The sequence below is a fragment of a genome, unplaced genomic scaffold (genome assembly GCF_019419815.1).
Source record: "Pyrus x bretschneideri cultivar Hongxiangsu unplaced genomic scaffold, Pyrus_bretschneideri_v1 Contig14, whole genome shotgun sequence".
NCBI classification, from domain to species: domain Eukaryota; kingdom Viridiplantae; phylum Streptophyta; class Magnoliopsida; order Rosales; family Rosaceae; genus Pyrus; species Pyrus x bretschneideri.
In genome coordinates this window covers 621,704-641,481 of record NW_025999435.1, presented here as the reverse complement: position 1 = coordinate 641,481, position 19,778 = coordinate 621,704, and the positions used below count along the sequence as shown (strand labels likewise).

At 36.8% G+C, this 19,778-nt stretch overlaps 3 protein-coding genes across 3 annotated transcripts; 1 reads left to right on the top strand and 2 right to left on the bottom strand.

The window, feature by feature from the left end:
- The first annotated feature begins 344 nt into the window (after positions 1 to 344).
- Positions 345 to 2,751, top strand: LOC103963486 (tetratricopeptide repeat protein 1). Its single transcript, XM_009376308.3, has 5 exons — positions 345 to 639; positions 852 to 1,031; positions 1,138 to 1,264; positions 1,379 to 1,492; positions 2,402 to 2,751. Exons 1-5 carry the CDS (start codon positions 418 to 420, stop codon positions 2,515 to 2,517), a joined length of 759 nt encoding a protein of 252 aa, XP_009374583.2. The 5' UTR covers positions 345 to 417; the 3' UTR covers positions 2,518 to 2,751.
- LOC103963487 (PLASMODESMATA CALLOSE-BINDING PROTEIN 3) lies at positions 2,675 to 5,853 on the bottom strand. The gene is made up of 3 exons (XM_009376309.3): positions 5,382 to 5,853; positions 5,214 to 5,247; positions 2,675 to 3,536 (listed from the first exon to the last, which is right to left on the bottom strand). Exons 1-3 carry the CDS (start codon positions 5,749 to 5,751, stop codon positions 3,320 to 3,322), a joined length of 621 nt encoding a protein of 206 aa, XP_009374584.2. The 5' UTR covers positions 5,752 to 5,853; the 3' UTR covers positions 2,675 to 3,319.
- Positions 5,854 to 13,524: 7,671 nt separating this feature from the next.
- Positions 13,525 to 19,116, bottom strand: LOC103963488 (ubiquitin carboxyl-terminal hydrolase 2). Its single transcript, XM_009376311.3, has 3 exons — positions 18,763 to 19,116; positions 15,449 to 18,288; positions 13,525 to 14,179 (listed from the first exon to the last, which is right to left on the bottom strand). Exons 2-3 carry the CDS (start codon positions 18,280 to 18,282, stop codon positions 13,942 to 13,944), a joined length of 3,072 nt encoding a protein of 1,023 aa, XP_009374586.2. The 5' UTR covers positions 18,283 to 18,288; positions 18,763 to 19,116; the 3' UTR covers positions 13,525 to 13,941.
- Between the last annotated feature and the right edge of the window lie 662 nt (positions 19,117 to 19,778).

Sequence of the window (19,778 nt, the reverse complement as noted above, 5' to 3'; positions counted from 1 at the left end):
TTTTTTAATGCTTTTACCAATTTTGTTTGTTCATCTGTTTTTATACAGTTCGATAACTCAACCGATCCTAATTTTAATTGATTTTTTACGGAAATAATCATTATATAGTGGTTTATAATATAAACGTTTTTAATCATAAATACAAAGTTCTATGAGTTAGTAACAAACAATTTTGAAAAGAACAAATTTGATTTCGGTTCAGATTTTGGTCTTACCGAACCCACAGGAAGAAGTTTCGGTTTGGCCCACCGAACCGATTCCAGCCTACGAAAAAGAGGGAAAAAGAGCTTTCTGGAAACACGGGGAGTGTGCAGTGATCTATACGTATTCATTCATATATAAAATTTCCATTTCCTGAAGAAAACGCAATCGACGGCGACGCGGTCGAAATCCCTAAAACCTTCTCAACCAACAGAGATGCTGATAAAGGAAGAAGAAGAAGGGAACGGATGCCGTAGCGATATGAATTCCCCAAAGCCCTCCTCCTCCTCTTCCACCGCCACCAACAGAAATGCCTCCGACGGCTTCGAAACCGCCAGCGACGGCGAACTCAACGACGACGAAATCCCTCAACAAATCCATCTCCAAGACGAGCCACAACAAACTCCCTCCCAGAACGACGACGTTGAATCGAATCAGGTATCTCCCAATCGAAGCGACTCTTCATTTCTTCTTCAGGTTAATTTCATTGGTTATATATGGGGTTTTACGAATCAATTACTTACTTGATGCTTGAGGAGTTCAATTTTGTTCTGAAATCTGAAAACTCAATGTGTTCATATCTGATCGGAGAACTGATTTTGTGTTGAAATATATGTTTTTTCGATTTGTTCGTATTTCATGGGAAGCAGAAAGCGTTTGAAGAAGCAAGTGATGTGAAAATTGAAGGCAATAGACTGTTTGGCAGTGGGCAGTACCAAGAGGCATTATCCCAGTATGAGCTTGCTTTACACCTTGCACCTGACATGCCATCGTCTGTCGAATTACGTTCCATTTGTCATTTAAACAGTGCAGTATGCTTCTTGAAATTGGTACGTTATGCGGTTCACATGTTTGGAAACTCTTGTGGACTCTGGTTCCCCCTTGATTCTCATATATTAGACAATCTGTGATTCCGAATTTCTTAATATGTAACAGGAAAAGTATGAGGACGCAATCAAGGAATGCACGAAAGCGCTTGAACTAAATCCTTCGTATATGAAAGCTCTGCTTCGAAGAGCAGAAGCTCATGAAAAGCTCGAGCATTTTGAAGAGGCTATTGTTGGTAAGTTGGAATTTAATACCACAATTTAACCACTAGAAGCAACTTGTCTTCTCATTTGTATGGGTTGTAGATTAATGCTATATGTAATGCTTAATTCTTGTTTATATTCTGCAGATATGAAAAGTGCCTTGGAACTTGATCCTTCAAATGACCAAGCCAAAAAGGCCATTCGCCGGTTGGGGCCGCTAGCTGAAGAAAAGAGAGAAAAGATGAAAGAGGAGATGATAGGTGAGTTTCTCTCATTTTTTTGTATATAAGTGATTGGTGGTTTGATTTAATTATTTTCTCGACCACTTCATGTTTCGTGGTTTTATATTCTCTTTCTTGTGCCCACTCAATCAAATTATTCCCAAATGCTATCTGTACCATGATTATATAATTTTCCAGTAAAGTACGGAAAAGAATCCCAATCCATCTCATAGGTGGACCATTCTGCAAGCCTTCACATTAACACAACTTATCTCTTTATCTTGAGAAACGAAGACCAAAGGATAGGCGAATTGGACTGTATTACAGGACAATAAGCAATGTGGTTTTGTGAAGTCGAATAATTACTTGCTGAAAGACCAAAGTAACTATTTTGTCTTATTTTGTGAAACTGTGGAAAAACTATAGTGGAAATAAGAAAGTACTAAGATGCAGCCTACTAATCAATTTCTTTAATGACATGATCTTTGCTTATGACTCGCTAGCTTTCATTGAAACTTGTTCGTGATTTCCATAGGAGTTGCTAGGGAGCGGTAGGGCAATATTTTATCCTTCTTGACGCTGTCAACTAGATGAATGTTTAACACATTGGTTCTCTTTTAGAAAGTAATTATGTTATTAAGGATAAGTGATTATGTTATTAAAGATGTTTGTTTCAATTCTTCTACCTCATGACTGGTGGTTATTTGCATATTCAGTACTTTCTGGTGACATCAGACGTCATGTCCAAAATTGCTATGCCTATGGGTGATATGTTTTGCATGTATGTGGCATAAGTCTTAGCCTAGGCTGTTAGTGGGACGCATTGATCTCTGCAATCTACGTTTCTGTACTTTTCACTTGCTAACATTAAATTTTCTCATAAGAAGAATAAAAGTTAAAGAAATCTTTGAAGTACTAAGGGTTTGAAATTGTTCTGTGTGTGAGCAGGGAAGCTGAAAGAAATGGGCAATTCTCTCTTGGGCCGTTTTGGAATGAGCGTCGACAACTTTAAAGCTGTCAAAGATCCAAACACCGGCTCATATTCTCTTTCATTCCAACGTTAGCACGGCTGTGGTCAAATCCTATAACAACGCGGGAGGAATCGGTGTGGTAAATGTGTTTCGGTAGGCAGGATCTTAAGACCGTATAGTTTCTATATATGAATGGAATTGTCACCATTGCAGTTTGTTCAGACTCTTGCTCTTTTTCATTCTCTTTTTCGTTGTTGGTTTCTCCATTGCAGTTTGTTTATGATTTCTTTACATTATTGCCATGCAAATGAGAAAAATAATTCCTTACTTGGAAAGAGTCGGTCCTATTTTTCTTCTTGCGAGTTTTCATTAAGTTATTTTTACGTACGTGTCAAATGCGATTTGTTCTTGCGCCCGATGTTGCTCAGGCCCAGGGTCAGCCAATTTGTTCCGCAGGTTCTTGCTGGTAGCAGTTGTGTCACTGCTTGTACATATTAATATTGATGCCATTCTTGCATATATAGGACGTGATATCGAACATTGTTGCCATCGAAATTGACGCTGGAACTAGTAATACTCAAAGCCTCAAAGAGGCGGTTCAATGTGTTTTTTTTTAAAGGTACATTTTGAACGTAATCGACGTTATTTTACTTAGTACGTGTAACCTGGCTGTAAAAAATTGAAATCGACGAAATATTTGGCAATGAGTTAATTGAACTATTGGTTCGAAATTATGAGATTCAGACCCAAATTAGTTTGGAAAAATACTAATGGGGAGGCTTAGCAAGATAGAAGCAGACAAAGAAGGTTCCAACTTCTAACAAAAAAATGTAGATAGCCACTTTTCCGCATTAGGGCAATGTTAAAAAAAAAATAAACGACCTACATTGGGGGTTTAATTTTGGGCGAATAAAAGAATGAGAACAAGGGAGATGGGCATCAAGATTGTTGGGGACATGGAATCGAGGGACGCTTTTGAGTTATCGTCGGGGATCATCGGGGTCGATCCGGGAGTGAATCCGCCGGTGAAGGGTGGTGCGAACGTCGAAGGTGGCGTTTGTGGATTTGGAACTGTTGGTGGTGTGGAAGGTGAAGTTGTCCCTCCAGCCGCGCTGCAAATTTGCAATAGACATAGCGCAATGTGATTAAAAATAAATTAAGTGGCAAACAAAACTACCTTAAATTAGTATATAATGTTACGTAATTGTGTACTGATGCCATGTAAATTAAACTCAAGGTGTTCTCGAACTACAGAGAGAGCAACTCTTCTCACACAATCAAAACCACCATAAATTATAAGGCACAATAATAAATAAACAGAAAAAAAAAAGTTTTAAATTAAAAAGAAAACAGAAGATGACCAGTCAAAATACTTAATACAGAATAAGAACATTCACATGTGACATATAGATACTGTCCCAAACTGGACAATGGCCCACATGCCCGAGCCTCCATTTCCATCTTTGAATTTTTGACAGTTAATTAATCTTGGGCCCACATTCAAAATTACGGGGGTAAATGAGAAGACTAATCCTCTATAATCTACCATTATGTACTACTTAAGCAAGGGATCAAGAAAATGTAATTACATTAAATGTTTTAATAAGAAGATAAATAGAATTCATAACATACCCAAAAAAAAAAGACGTAACGGAAAACTTAAACAAAACCGAACCTAATAACGTTTTAGAATTCAGACAGCCGAGCTGACTCTACTTAATGGAATAAAGTTTGGTTTTTGTTGTACCCAGAAAAAGAAAATCTTAGTTCAATCAAATGAAATCAAAATTTTTTAATATGCTTTAGTGTATCTTGTACATTTAAATTTTTGACCGTAAAATCCTTTATTAAGAATTTAATGATTAAAATCTAAAGGTTAAAAATCTTGATACTCTAAAAAATATTAAAAATCAAAAGAAGTCCAAAATGGTCAAAGTGTGGTGAAGAAAGCAGATGGATTGCAGAATGATCAGAAGAGTGCATAATTACATGACACCAGAATAGGTGCCATATCATATGCCAGTCACTGACTCTGCCCACTAAAAAAGCAACCAAGTGAACCATCAGATGTGATCTTGACCGTTGGTTTGGTTGCAACTAAGGACTAATCCGACGGTAAGAAATTAAGGTCAAGTCTGATTTCAGAACCAAAAACCAAGTACAATTTCCAAGCCAAGCATACACCCAGAAAAATAATTATAAAAAAAAAATCAAATAAATAGTCTTTTTTTTTTTTCAAAAAATAAATAGAGTTAAAATACACAAGTACAAAAACAGTGAGCAACCCAAGATTAAGAAGAGAGAGACAGCAATAACTTAGAAACGGACGGTTTGATTTAAGCATCAGTAACAGCATCCCATGCAGAAAGACACGTGTCAAACATCCATAAGAAGTTTCACTCGAAAGACACAATCCTCTCTCTATAAACCAAAGTGTTTTTTTCTTCTGTTGGGCACAGAGAATTACAGCAACCAAAGAGAATGGTTTTCTACAAAGCGTTCTTCTTTTCAATATCCATCATATAAAAATAAACTCTTTATTTCTAATCTCTTAAAAAGTTCGAAAGAAGAAAAAGAGAAAGATCTAATTGCGTGAACAGGAAGAAACTTAATTTCAATCACCAAGAAATGTACAAACTATATGTGATTCAATCGCTTTATATACTGCTAAAATGTAACGTTGAATTAAAATACGTAAATCCAGTCATCAACCGAAACAGTGCATCCTAGGAGTAAAATATAAGACTAGTTTATTTTTTGGTAAAAGAATTAAAAGAAGAACAACGTACCTTGTGGAAGATGGGTAATCACAAGATCCATAACCTACACAAAAGGAAATTAACAATAAACAAATTAGTCCCCCTCTATAAAATAAAGAAATATTATAAAATATCAAAAAATATTTTGTGTTGGTTTTTTGGAGGATTGGAAAAGGAAGAGAGAAATGAACGACGTACTGGGGTCTGTTTGGGCAATGGTGGCAGTGCCGGAGAAGCCGCAAGAACCAGGGGCCTTAGCCTGGCGCTGGTAGTAACTGTTGAAGGCATAAGAGGCATGAGCTTGGATGGTGTTTGGGAGATAACATAGTCCGTCGGGTTGGATTGGAGAACAGTCCGCACCTGCTGCGCATGCGTAGTCCAAGGCTGTCTGAAGAGCCTGTGCGCTCGCATCACTCCTAGCCACACACCATGTTGTGCTGGAAGACGTCGGAGAATTTGCTCCGTCCACCCCCAGAACTCCAAGCATGCCCACCACCATGACAACGGGTGTGAGGAAGAAGAGAAAGGAGATTAATGGGTGCTGGTTGGAGAGTGAGAGTGGAGCCATGGAAAGAAAGAAAAGTTATGAACTTAACGGCTGCTACTAAACTAAGTTGGTAAAGGAAGAGAGAGAGAGAGAGAGAGAGAGCTTTAGCTCTTTTTTATGTTTCTTTGGCCTTGGTGCCTAGTGGTGCTTTTTCTTTTGCTCTGTATTTATACTGATAATCTGAAATCTGAATTGAATGAATGTTTTCATTTTTTATTTTTGTAAGGTGATGAATGTTTTCATTGGCCAAGTGGATAATAAATAATAGATAGTATTATTCACACATTTTTTATTCCTTCCCACACGTTTTTATTAATTTTTTGCTATTGATTTTCTTCAACTCATTCGATCCGACGGTTGAAAATTAAGAGAAATGTGTGAGAAGTAAAAATAGGTATGTGGATAGCACTACGCTAAATAATAATAAATAGAAAATTAATTTTTTCATTCTACGCACTATTACCCATTCATGTTGTTTGATTTTTCTTTTGATTTACATTTTATTATGATTATAAACGTCACTTACCATTGCAATTTAATATATGTTCGTAAGAGATATTATGACCGTGAAGAAACCCGAGTGTGCAGAGGAGAAAATGAGTAGGAGAATCAACAAGTTGAATGAATGTTATAGCAAAAGAGAATGCATAGGGTTACTAACTGGCAACTCTTACACTGATTGAGGATCGCATGGTGTCAGTGAAACCAAATTACAGGAGAATTGTATACTAAGATTGGCAAATTCATACTCTTGTTATATTTGAAACTTGTAGTTGAAATAGTTAAGAGTATTTATTTATATATTTAAATTCTATATTTGATTTTACCCTCCCCACTTGTATAAAAGATTTTAAAAAATAAAATTGAGTGCTGTGTTCACCCCACTTTTAAAATAAAATCTTTCATTTTCTCAACGAAGCAAAGCTTTCATTTATATTGGCTTATAAGTAACTTTGCCATGCCTGAAAGTTGCAACGTTAATGCACGCATTATTTTATTTTGTCAAATCGAAAATGCAAGCATTAGTCACACACTCTCCAGTCAGGGTTATATGCCATTTTAGCCAGAATTTATGTTAAACTCGTCTTTAGCTAAGAGCCAAAATGAATATGCTAAAAAGAATTAGGGCTAAATTTGGCCTAGCGTTGCAAATAGCAAGCTCTCAAGTTATCTCTGGTTGTGGAGGGCTAAGCATAACCCTTAGCTATGTATTAGCTGTTCAAAAATTAATATTTGAGAGAATACTATAGGATTAAAATTTTCCATCTTTAGCCATGAAGGACTAAATATTTCCATCTTCACTTGGGATACACATGTCGGGCGTTGAAACGTGTCAAATTTAGGATGTTAATTTTACGGCCCGTACTATTCACTACGCTCCTAAACCCTAAACTTCATGGGCCTCCATTGCTTCTGCTGCGTCTTAGGCCTTCCCGAGGGCATGGATATGGGATGTGACTAGCACTTGAGCTTATTGGGCTTGGGCTACTGCTGCATCTCCCTGTGCCCAAACCGTCAATTTTATTTGTTTTATGTTTTTGCTTAAAAAAAAAAAATTCCTTACCATAATGCCAAACTATCATCTTCATGTTCTAAAAAATGTATTTTTTGCGAAAATTTTCTTATAATCCACATCAAAACACTCGAAAACAATGATATAAATCTAAATCTAAAGGTATTTGAATTTAAATAAAGTACGGTAGGATGAAAAAAAAATTCAATGGAAAAAGAGAAATATAAAATTAAAAAAATGACATGATCGATATTGTACTACCGATGGACCACTGAAACTGTCGCTAGAATCATAACGATCCCCCCTTTCAATTTTTTTTCATTTCTAGTTTTTTTTTCTTTGTTAATTTTTCTTTTATTTCTCTTACCATAACAACAAACTTGTTGCAGTCCTATTAGATTTAGAATGTAATTGTGTAAATACTAGTATATCTTGGAATATCTCTTATATTCCTATTAGGAGTTGATTACCTATTAAGAGTTGTAATTCTAAAAGAGTAAGGAATTAACCTTCCATACTACTATAAATAAAGACACAATGGGGTGGAATAGAACGCACCCACAATTACACATCTCTTGGTTCTCTCTACTATTGCCGCACCTTTCTCTCTCTCTTTATGGCCTCCATAATTGTTCAGTAAATTATGTCTACAACACGTTATCACCATGCTCTTGACGCTGCGCTAACAAGAGTTTATTCTTCAATAAGGGGAGTATTACATGTTAATCATTCTTTTTATAATTAATTTAATTATTTTATTGAATTCATCTACATGCTATTGTTTCAATTTAATCTTTTTTGTGTTGAACGTGATACAACGCATTGGAAATGCAATTCTAGCTTTATGAGAATGATCTTCTACAAATTCAAGGGCTTTTATTGTTTTCTGCCAATCAGGTACGCTTAAAATAAAGTAAGATATTTGAAACGACCATGAAGCATCAAAACATTCTCCATGATGCATGAACCCTCTATGTTTATATTTTCATTCTGATATATATATATATATATATATATTGTATATGTTCATATATTTGTCAATATATATATTTGTTTCATGCATCGCACAATTAAATTGTTATGTGGAATATGTGAGTCAATGTATAAAATTAAATTAGAAGCAATTTTAGGGTTTCCTAAACCCTAAGGGATTTTTGAAAGAAAGGGGAATGGGATATGGTGCGGCACACCATCGCACCATCACTATGGATACAGCAACTAGGCCATGACCTGGACTTCATCTCTGCAGGGTCTAAAGCCCCGAGCCCAAAACGCTGAAACCAGCGCCGTTTAGCTGAGTCCCCTCACCTGCATACCGCAACCTTATGGTTGTTGGGCTTGTGCAACAGCCAGCCCTAGCCTTCAGTCCACGCCAGCAAGCCGCATAGCTTATTGGGCCTTGCAGCACCCCGGCCCGCCTTGCATGACAACCAGTCCATTGCAGCTGGGTTTCCTCACACCAAACCCAAGGCTAGCTCATGCTGGGCCTTGTCTTGTGCCCTCCCTTGGTCCAAAAATTGAAACCTAGTTGCGGCTGGGGTTTCTCCCTCACCCCGTGACTTGAAGTTCACACCCGAGGCCCTTTTGGGCCATGCCTTTTACTCAAGGCAACCAACCCGTGCCCAATTATTTTTTTTGGGGGGCAATTTTTCAACCCAAAAAAGTGACATGCAGTCCATTAATCTGATAATGAATCCAAAATTATTGACATGAAGTTCACTTTTGGACATTAACAATTCAATAATTTATTTTTATACTTTGAACCGTTGACACATTTTCGTAGTCCCAAAGCGCTCACACTTGAGTTCCTGAAGAACCTTAAATCCACTACACTTAGTTGTATATTGCATTTTATGTTCTTGCAGAAACCTCTCCTTTATGAACTAAACGTTCATAAACTAAATTGAATTTGTAGTTTCAAATTTAGTGCCTTATGAACTAAACGGTCAAATCATATAACAACGTGGGAGGAATCGGTGTGGTAAATGTGTTTCGGTAGGCAGGATCTTGAGACCGTATAGTTTCTATATATGAATGAAATTGTCACCATTGCAGTTTGTTCAGCCTCTTGCTCTTTTTCATTCTTTTTCGTTGTTGGTTTCTCCATTGTAGTGTGTTTATGATTTCTTTACATTATTGCCATGCAAATGAGAAAAAAATAATTCCTTACTTAGAAAGAGTCGGTCGTATTTTTCTTTTCGCGAGTTTTCATTATGTTATTTTTATGTACGTGTCGAATGCGATTTGTTCTTGCGCCCGATGTCGAGCTCAAGCCCAAGGTCTGCCAATTTGTTCCGCAGGTTCTTGCTGGTAGCAGTTTGTCACTGTTTGCACATATTCATATCGATGCCATTCTTGCATATATAGGACGTGATATCGACCATTTTTGCCATCGAAATTGACGCTGGAACTAGTAATACTCAAAGCCTCAAAGAGGCAGCTCAATGTGTTTTCTTAAGGTAGTAATCAACGTTATTTTACTTAATATGTGTAACTAGCTGTAAGAAAAACTTGTAGCTGAAGTAGTTAAGAGCATTACTTCTGCTGCGCCTTAGGCCTTCCCAAGGTCATGAGTATGGGATGCAGCTAGTGCTTGAGCTCATTGGGCTTGGGCTACTGCTGCATCCCCTTACGCCTAAACCGTCAATTTTATTTGTTTTATGTTTTTGCTTAAAAAAAAAAAATTCCTTACCATAACGCCAAACTATCATCTTCATGTTTTACAAAATGTATTTTCAACGAAAATTTTCTTATAATCCATGTCAAAACATTCGAAACAATGATATAAATATAAATCTAAAGGTATTTGAAACTAAATAAAGTAAGGTAGGAAGAAAAAAAAAATCAAAGAAAAAAGAGAAAAATAAAATAAAAAATGATACGATTGGTACGTTGATACCGATCGATCACAAGAACTGTCGCTGTAAAGGTAGCAACGGTCTCCCAATGAAGTCGCTAGTGAGATAGCTACCAACTTCATAGCTGTCGCTAGCATCATAACGATTCCCCCCTTCCCCCTTTTTCAATTTTTTTTTATAATTTTTATTTTATTTCTCTTACCATAACAACAAACTATCATATTCATTTTCTTCAAAATATATTTTTCCGTACAAAATCTATTCTCATTCATATTTAGACACTTTTAATCAACGATGTAAAACCCAAATATAAAGACATTTGAATTTAATAGTGGTTATTGGTTAGTCAAATAAAGTAAATAAATCGGAATAGGGAAAGATCGGTACCACACTACCGATCCTTGCCCAATCATACTTAAGTCATCATTCAATCTATTTATTTTCCTCTTCACCTCGCCCAGTCTTCCATTAATTTAAGTCATCGTTCATATTTAAACATGTTGCTCAATAAATTCTAAATCCGCTTTTGAATGCCTTCTAAAGTTTTTCTTAATGCTCACAGAAAATATTTAGCGAAAATAAAAAAATTGCATTTCTAACAAAAAAATGTGGGCTAAACAGTTATTGTTTTTAGTCGGTTTTGCAAATTCGTACATAAATCATCGTTCAATCTATTTATTATCACCTCGCCTCACCATGAAGTTTTGAAAATTAAAGTAAGACTTTCCATTAATATTCTTAAGGACGGAACCCCATTTGAATAATGTTTTGGACCTCACTACTATATTTTTTTAGTTTTTGGCTTAAATTTACATTTATTGCTCAATAAACCGTAAAACTACTCTTATGAAAGTTTTCTTTAGCCCTTGGCTGGAGACATGTTTTGCACAAATTCCGGCTAAAGGTTGTTGAAATTTGTTAGTAAACATGTGGGTTATGGCCATAATAAAGGATTAAAGATTGCTTCAGCATGCGTATAAATACGTTCTTTTTTATTTTATTTTTAATAAATACGTTATCATTCAGACTCTATTCGTCCCCACATTCCGACCTTACGCTTATTGTCTGTCAAAATTGTGCACACTCCTAATACAAACCCTAAACACTCAAAGAGTTAGACAAGAACGCTCAAGATTCAACTAGAAACTAATCTGCACACATTAGTACTAGAGCTTTTGTATAAGAAGATAATATAAATTGAAGGAGGCTTTGATTCATTCAATTAGATGGCCATAAATAACGAAGAGCTTGAGAAACTAAAGAGCGAGAATCGTCGAACTTCTAGCATGAGGAAAATTGCAGCTGACAAGATTGTCTACCAGTTGCAATAGATTTCAGTACATACAGTGCATGCGCCAACCCTCTTTCAAGCCACAAGTCGTGCTCATATTCAAGCCTGGATCATGTATGTAACGTAGGGAGTATTAAGTTGCCGAAACAATTCTCAATCAAAAGGATGAAAAGAAATTTTCATTGAAGGTCGAATGAGCAATGCTTCTTGACTAAAATGTAATCGAAGTAAACAACAAACATTACTTAGAAATCTTGAGTAATTGATGCAGCTAAGGCCCCTGGGGCGATGGGGCTGTAAAACAAAGAAAACCCCGTTTTCTGATGATACAACTAGCGGTATACATCTAAAAGATCATTACATCTTCAAAGAATGGGTATCAAAAACATATGGTTATCGGAGTTGTACACTCATCTTCAAAAAAATTAAAAATAAAAATAAAAATAAAAAAGAATTCCTTACCATACTGCCAAACTATTACCTTCATGTTTTACAAAATGTATTTTCAGCAAAAATTTTCTTATAATCCATGTCAAAACACTTGAAAAAAATGATATAAATATAAATCTAAAGATATTTGAATCTAAATAAAGTAAGGTAGGAAGAAAAATAAAATCAAAGGATAAAAAGAAAAATAAAATAAAAAATGATACGATTGGTATGTTTCTACCGATCGACCACAAGAACTGTCGCTGTAAAGGTAGCAAGGATATCCTGATTTAGTCGCTAGTTAGTTAGCTAATAACTTCAGAGATGTCGCTAGGAATCATAACGATTCCCCCCTTCCCCCTTTTTCAATTTTTTTTATTTTTTTACTTTTTACAATTTTTCTCTTGTTTCTCTTACCATAACAACAAACTATTATATTCATTTTCTTCAAAATATATTTTTCCGTACAAAATCTATTATCATTCATATTTAGACACTTTTAATCAACGATGTAAAACCTAAATATAAAGACATTTGAATTTAATAGTGGTTAGTCAAATAGAGTAAATAAATTGGAACAGGGAAAGATCGGTACCACACTACCGATCATCGCCCAATCGTACTTAAGTCATCGTTCAATCTATTTATTTTCCTCTTTGCCTCGCCCAGTCTTACATTAATTTAAATCATCATTCATATTTAAACATGTTGCTCAATAAATTGTAAATCCGCTTTCGAATGCCTTATAAAGTTTTTCTCAATGCTCACGGAAAATATTTAGCAAAAATAAAAAAATTGCATTTCTGACAAAAAAATGTGGGCTAAACAGTTATTGTTTTTAGTCGGTTTTGCAAATTCGTATATAAATCATCGTTCAATCTATTTATTAAAACCTCGCCTCACCGTGAAGTTTTGAAAATTAAAGTAAGACTTTCCGTTGATATTCTTAAGGACGGAACCCCATTTGAATAATGTTTTGGACCTCACTACTATATTTTTTTAGTTTTTGGCTTAAATTTACATTTATTACTCAATAAACCGTAAAACTGCTCTTATAAAGTTTTCTTTAGCCCTTGGCTGGAGACATGTATTGCTCAAATTCCGGCTAAACGTTGTTGAAATTTGTTAGGAAACATGTGGGTTATGGCCATAATAAAGGATTAAAGATTGCTTCAGAATGCGTATAGATACGCTATTTTTTATTTTATTTTTAATAAATACGCTATCGCTCAGACTCTATTCGCCCCCACATTTAATGTGCAAAGTGGACATGTGAATAAGCCTTGTGAATACAATAAAGTCCAACCTTACGCCTATTGTCTGTCAAAATTGTGCACTCCTAAGACAAACCTTAAATACTCAAAGAGATAGACAAAAATGCTCAAGATTCAACTAGAAACTAATCTGCATACATTAGTACTAGAGCTTTTGTATAAGAAGATAATATAACAATGAAGGAGGCTTTGATTCATTCAATCAGATGGCCATAAATAACGAAGAGCATGAGAAACTAAAGAGCGAGAATCGTCGAACTTCTAGCATGAGGAAAATTGCAGCTGACAAGATTGTCTACCAGTTGCAATAGATTTCAGTACATACAGTGCATGCGCCAACCCTCTTTCAAGCCACAAGTCGTGCTCATATTCAAGCCTGGATCATGTAATGTAATGTAGGGAGTATTAAGTTGCCGAAACAATTCTCAATCAAAAGGATGAAAAGAAATTCTCATTGAAGGTCAAATGAGCAATGCTTCTTGCCTAAAAGGTAATCGTAGTAAACAACAAACATTACTTAGAAATCTTGAGTAATTGATGCAGCTAAGGCCCCTGGGGCAATGGGGCTGTAAAGCAAAGAAAACCCCGTTTTCTGATGATACAAGTAGCGGTATACATCTAAAAGATCATTACATCTTCAAAGAATGGGTATAAAAAAACATATGGTTATCGGAGTTGTACACTCACCTCTGGTTTTCCTCTCTCTCTCTCTCTCTCTCTCTCTCTCTCTCTCTCTCTCTCTCTCTCAATCTCTTCTTTCTCCCATGTGGAAGCTCAGGTGGCTTTTAGGCCGAGAACTGGAACTTTAGAAACGCCAGCAACATCCTATTGAAAGTTGGATTCACCTCAAGTTTTTTCATAGAATAAGATATAGGCCTCAGAGCGAAGAACGTCATCTAGGGAAACCTGACGCACATGTGCATCGCTAGCATAATACCACGCATGACCAATATTTTCTCTCTCAGTTTTTCCTCTGCTCCTTTCGCCCCCTCTCACGTATGCAACATAGTGGCCCCCTCTCATGGTTCCAGAATGCTCCACAACCCCAAGTAGCTGGTATTCATACTTTTCCCCATCTGTGCACCTGTAAAGCTCAAAAGAACACCATGGCCACACTATTAATACACTTGGCAATCGGAAATTTAACTTGCAATCTGTATAACCAATTAATGCAGTCTAAACCACACTAAGGAAACTAGGAACAAAACGAGCAAGCAAGTACAATGTGAAGCACATGTAACTACATTATGAGTCAATGTACGCATCGGCAATATCTTCTACATTATGATAATTTCACAAAGACAAGCTCAACCATGTATTGGCATTAGGAGTCAATCAGATGAAGCAAATTGTAATTGTTTTTAGAACTGAAACATTTCAACCACGTGAAAAAAATTAAAAATTATGCATAGATGACTTCTTGATTCCGTTTCCAAAAGACATCAAAACAAGCTCTAGTATGTAACAACACATGGACCAACAGAACAGAAAGGCTTAAACAAGTCTGGAAACCTATGAAAAAAAGTTCTAAATGTTGAAAGCATAATGTAGCTTAATTTCTCCTTGGTGTTATTGACATATTAACTATCATTTAATATGCTTCCTCCTTTATGTGTAATAATTTCACTACTGTTTTCTCCGACAGGAAAAAAAGGACTAAATACCTTGTTTCTTCCTATTTCCAAAAAAAAAGTTACCAGTGCCAACGGCCTTAGAGCATCCCCAACGGGGGCTTTACCTCCTTGAGGCTACCACATTTATAGCTCTAATGAAAAATTTCATCCCCAATGGGCCGGAAAATGGGGCTACATCCACCACATGGGCTAGCAACTTCAATCCTTGGGTAGCAAAGAGTTAGGCTACATCTAGCCCCAAAAAGTACGGGGACCCACACCAAATTGAGGTAATAATTCCAAAACAAACACACAAATTATAGTCCATTATTTAATGATAATTCCAAAACAAACACACAAACTATAGTGCATTATTTAAAGGAAACAAGGTATAAAGATAATATTAACAGTATGGTCACCATTCAGCTCTATGCAGGAACATCCTATGGAGTCATAGAATAATTCTATTTCAGAGTAGTATATTAAGAGTTCAAGTTTTGAGGTGACAAATGATCGGCCAACCACGTGCCACAACCCCCTCGCAAGCTGCTGTTGTCTACCTACTAGTGCTAACCCTGCTCTCCCCCTCCCATTAAGATGGTATAAAATGGTTTTCCTAACAATTTGAATATTTCTTCCAAGAAAGGGCTAAAACAGAATCATGAGTCCATGACAAGCAGTAATGTTTCTGTGGCATTTTGAAATGTAAAATAAACTTTAATAAAAAGTAAGATAGATACCTGGAATCCATATATGGCCTAAGATCAATTTTTTCTCCGAAACTGATATGGCCATTCGATTTACTCAAGCGACCACGAGTATCTTGGCTGAACCTCTTAAGATGAATAGTCAAAATAGGTGGGGCCCTGTTGATGAGGTACCTTTTAGTCGCATTCCTCTTCACATTCACAAGTTTGGAATTTACTTCCTCATCCTCACTTTCTTCTGATTCACGATGTCCATCCAATATCCCATAATTAGTCTGTGGTACAATGTCACAGGTGAAACTAGCACTTCTAGACTCATCAGCCCTAGAATCAATGACTTGATCACTGAAACTTTCTAGACTGCAAGCGTTAGTGCAATCTGAAGTATTTGACTGCACTGGAGGAGCATCTTCCATCTCATCTTGTTGTTGACAAACAACAGAATTCGACTTATCTGATCGACCATTCTCAATTGGTGAGCAATTTTGGTTCAAGCAATTTATTTTTCCATCGTGCAAAACGAAGTTTTCACCAAACTGATTACAACCAGTATTGCTTTTGACATTCCCATTACCAAGCCTTCTGACATCAGCAGGACCCGTATTTAAACTCAGTGAGTCACCTTGTGTTCTAGCCTCACATCCATTTAACAAAACTTTAGCAGCAGATTTTACCTGCTTCTTTTCTTCCAACCTTTGGCGTTGAAGAATTTTGGAACAGTTCTCACAATGCCAAGCATTTTCATTGGCAAGAAGCTCAGGCTTTATGAAATGAGACAAACAACTCTCTACAGAAACTGGAGAATCAGTATCATCAACTTCATCAGGATCAGACTCACTAGCTATGATACTAGTGTCTGTGCCTCCCTCACCTACAGAGGGTCTTGTAGGGGGCCCATAAACTTCAGGTTCGTTGAATAAGTCCCCAAAGCCAAAGTCATCTTGTCCACAACCCACAACCGATGAGGAGGCCTCACCTTCGCCTCCCATGATTTCCTCAGTGGTAGAACACTCTGCTTTATATGGAAGCAACAAAACTTCAGAATCCTGAACCTGTAATGGGAGCTCTTCCTCCCAAGAATTCACTGAAGAACGGTCAGGTTCTACATTGGGTTCCTTATTAAGCGTAAAAATCTGATTACTAGATTCAGAGCCACTCTGTTGAAAGACATCATTAAGATGTGAACTCTTGTTTTCGGAATCTTGAACAATTGAGACATCATTATTTTGTGAAGAGAAATCATTGTCATCTAACATATTTCCCGAATCAAGATAATCCAACCATGAACAGTCATCCAACAAAGTTAATGTTTGCTCTGCTGCATCCTCAGAGACTTCATTGTCATCTAACATATTTCCTGAATCAAGATAATCCAACCCTGAACAATCATCCAACAAAGTTGATGTTTGCTCTGCTGCATCCTCACAGACTTGTTCATTTGGGGATTCTTGGACAGCAGATAGACTATTTACAACTAATTCCTTTTGTTCAGCCACATTTGGGTCGGTTGACCTAGACTGTGGCTGGTCAGAATGGTCAGAAACCTCACCGCTGGTTGATGGCGTTGGAACACTTGGTGATGGTACAGAATTCTTCTCTTTGTTATTTTTAGGCCGAAGCTTTCCACTCCTCTTAGGCGGCAACTTCGTCTTCTTTGCTCGAGAGGTGGGTTGGGCAGCCTTAGATGGGGATTTTCTGGTTGGAACTGACAATGACAGATCTAAAAATGACTCGTACACAGTTGAGGAGTGACCACATTCAACACAGCAAACAGTACTTGATGTTTGGCCCCCAAATGTAGCATCCACAAAAGTAGGACCTGAGTTTGATGGATTCCCATTTTCCTGAGAAGAATTTATACGTTTCCTCATACTCAACTCCTCAGTGCACAATCCATCCAGTAAGCAACGAAGCAATTCATGACTGTCTTGCTGCTGATATCCCCTAAATTGGGGAGCCTTGGAACAAACACAACCAAAAAGTGACCTTGGGTTTATCACATTCTTAAGTCCTGCCTCTGGTTTTGCTTCAGTAAAGAGTTTCTTCAATGAAACAGTAAGAGCTCCAGTAGATGCATCTAAATTTAAGAAGTAACCCCGCAACCTATCTATGGCTAGAAGGTTCTGTAAGACAGAATTAAAGAAGCAAGTGTTACCAAGATTAACCAAGCCTCTAACCATATAAGCACCTCTTCCATCCAAACCACATGATATATTGCTAGCTGATTTGATTTCGCTTGTCACACTGCCACTTGCAAACCACATATCCTCAGCATTAACCGATGATCCCTCCGATGAATGACCCTTTATCAATTTCACAACATCCGCAAACACATCTTTTTGTTCACCATCCTCTTCCGTCTTTTCAATTGTAACAAGCATGTTGCACGGGAAGCACCACCACATCTGTGGCTTTTCAAAGTGGATCACAATTGGGTGACGAGTCTGCCTGGCATGCCGAACTGCATGACATTGAGGGGTTGTAGGAAGCCCAATCCCGCCACAAGAATAATGACCACACTCCAAACAAACCCAAATGGCTTTGGACTCCGATTTTGAATCCACTGAGGAACTTCCTTTCTTCTTCCCATGTTTTCCCTTTCCTTTACCACCCCTCCTATCAAGCGCTCCTTCCCTGCAATCTTCACACCTAACAGGTCCTGAAGACCCAATTTTAGCTGACAATTTATCCAAATCAACACCTTTTTCAACATGAGGACAAGGCCTTCTCTCTTTCGCAACTGAAACCCCATCATCACCGTCCTTAACACTTGGGTTGCTTGGTTGGGGGACTTTTTTGGGGGAATCGGCTGCAACCAACTTCTCCCTTGGAGGAGCTCTAGCCTTCTTCTTAACTTTCTTCCCCATAAATTCCTAAAACAAATCAAAACACGCCAACTATAACAACAACAATAATGATAACAATATGAGCAAAAGATCAATAACCATTAGCAACTACTGCAAACAACCAAATACCAAAATGTAAACCGACTCCCATTATCTACTCAAATAAATACATTCTGCTCAAAATTACATGAAAAAAAAAAGAAGCAAAACCCATAACAGATTCTAAATTTGAAGAAAAACCCTATTGCAATAATTGAAAAAAAAAATCGAAGAAACGAGGAGAACAATCAAAACCCACTATCTGCTACACAATAAACTAACCACGGAAGGGCAAGAGACGCCTATGAAGATTCAGTTTTTACAGAGAACCCAACAAAGATTTGGATTGTAAAGTGCAAATAACAGGTTACGGGCAATCGATAAGGTGAAGCCGAAGCACAAATCAATCGAAAATTAATTGAACTAAAACATTAAAATATTTAAAAATATTCATTGTTTTACCTCAAAATCTGGAGAAGAAGACCAGTAACGCCCGGAGAGCTTTTCAGGGAAATCGTCGCATAGGATGAAAGGAGAGATTGGTGTTCGAGGTTTAGGATCTATCCAGGTCGGAGAGGCGGAGAGAGGGTGGGCTGTTGTAAATTTAAGGGCTTTTGGAGCACCCCCTAATCTTTCTGCTTACTAGTTACCCTCCCCTATGAATGGCAGAGATGGTAAAGAGTAACAGTAGGGTAACTGGTAAATAGAGAGAGAGCAGAGAGACGAAGGATTTTGTTGTTGGTGGATTTGAAAAGGGTTACAATTACAGTACTGCCTGCCTTTTCTTTTTATCTTTTTAAGAGTGAGTGTTTTACATCTCCATTGTAGATGCTGTTAGAGCATCATAATATGCCTTTTTTTAAAAGGAAGACAATATATTATCGACTTGAAATCAAAGGTTACATCTATCTTGGATGAGGAGATCCTGAATAAGGTTAGGGGATTCTCAAACCAAACTATTACATTGCCAATGGAAGTAGCAAACTAAGCCAATCCATGGGCTATTCCATTACAAGTTCTAGGGGCGTGCAGAAACTTACAAGGGTGTAGAGTTTTCGCAATCTGAAAAATATCTCTGCTAATAATCCAATGTAGACAAGTCTCGTGAGTGATCTCTGAAAGCGGCAAGAGCTTGAGTTGAATTGCTCTCCATCTCGACTTGGGCCTATAGTTACGTTAACTATTATAAAATAATTAAAATTGATTTTAATTTTTATTCTATTGGTTCAATGGGACCCTTACTTTAAATTTTTTATTAAATATATTTGACTTCTTCTTTGTTTATTGTAAGAAAACTAAAAGTAAAAAGTTAAATGACTTAATTGTCACATCATATATCATATATCCATTGAAGAATATTTGAATATTTTTTAATCTTATTTGACATTTTCTTTGAAGAAGCTTTACCAATTTATTTCACGTTGCAAAACTTGATCTTGAAGGAGGCTTCAAAATTTAATACGAGAAATCAAGAAGGA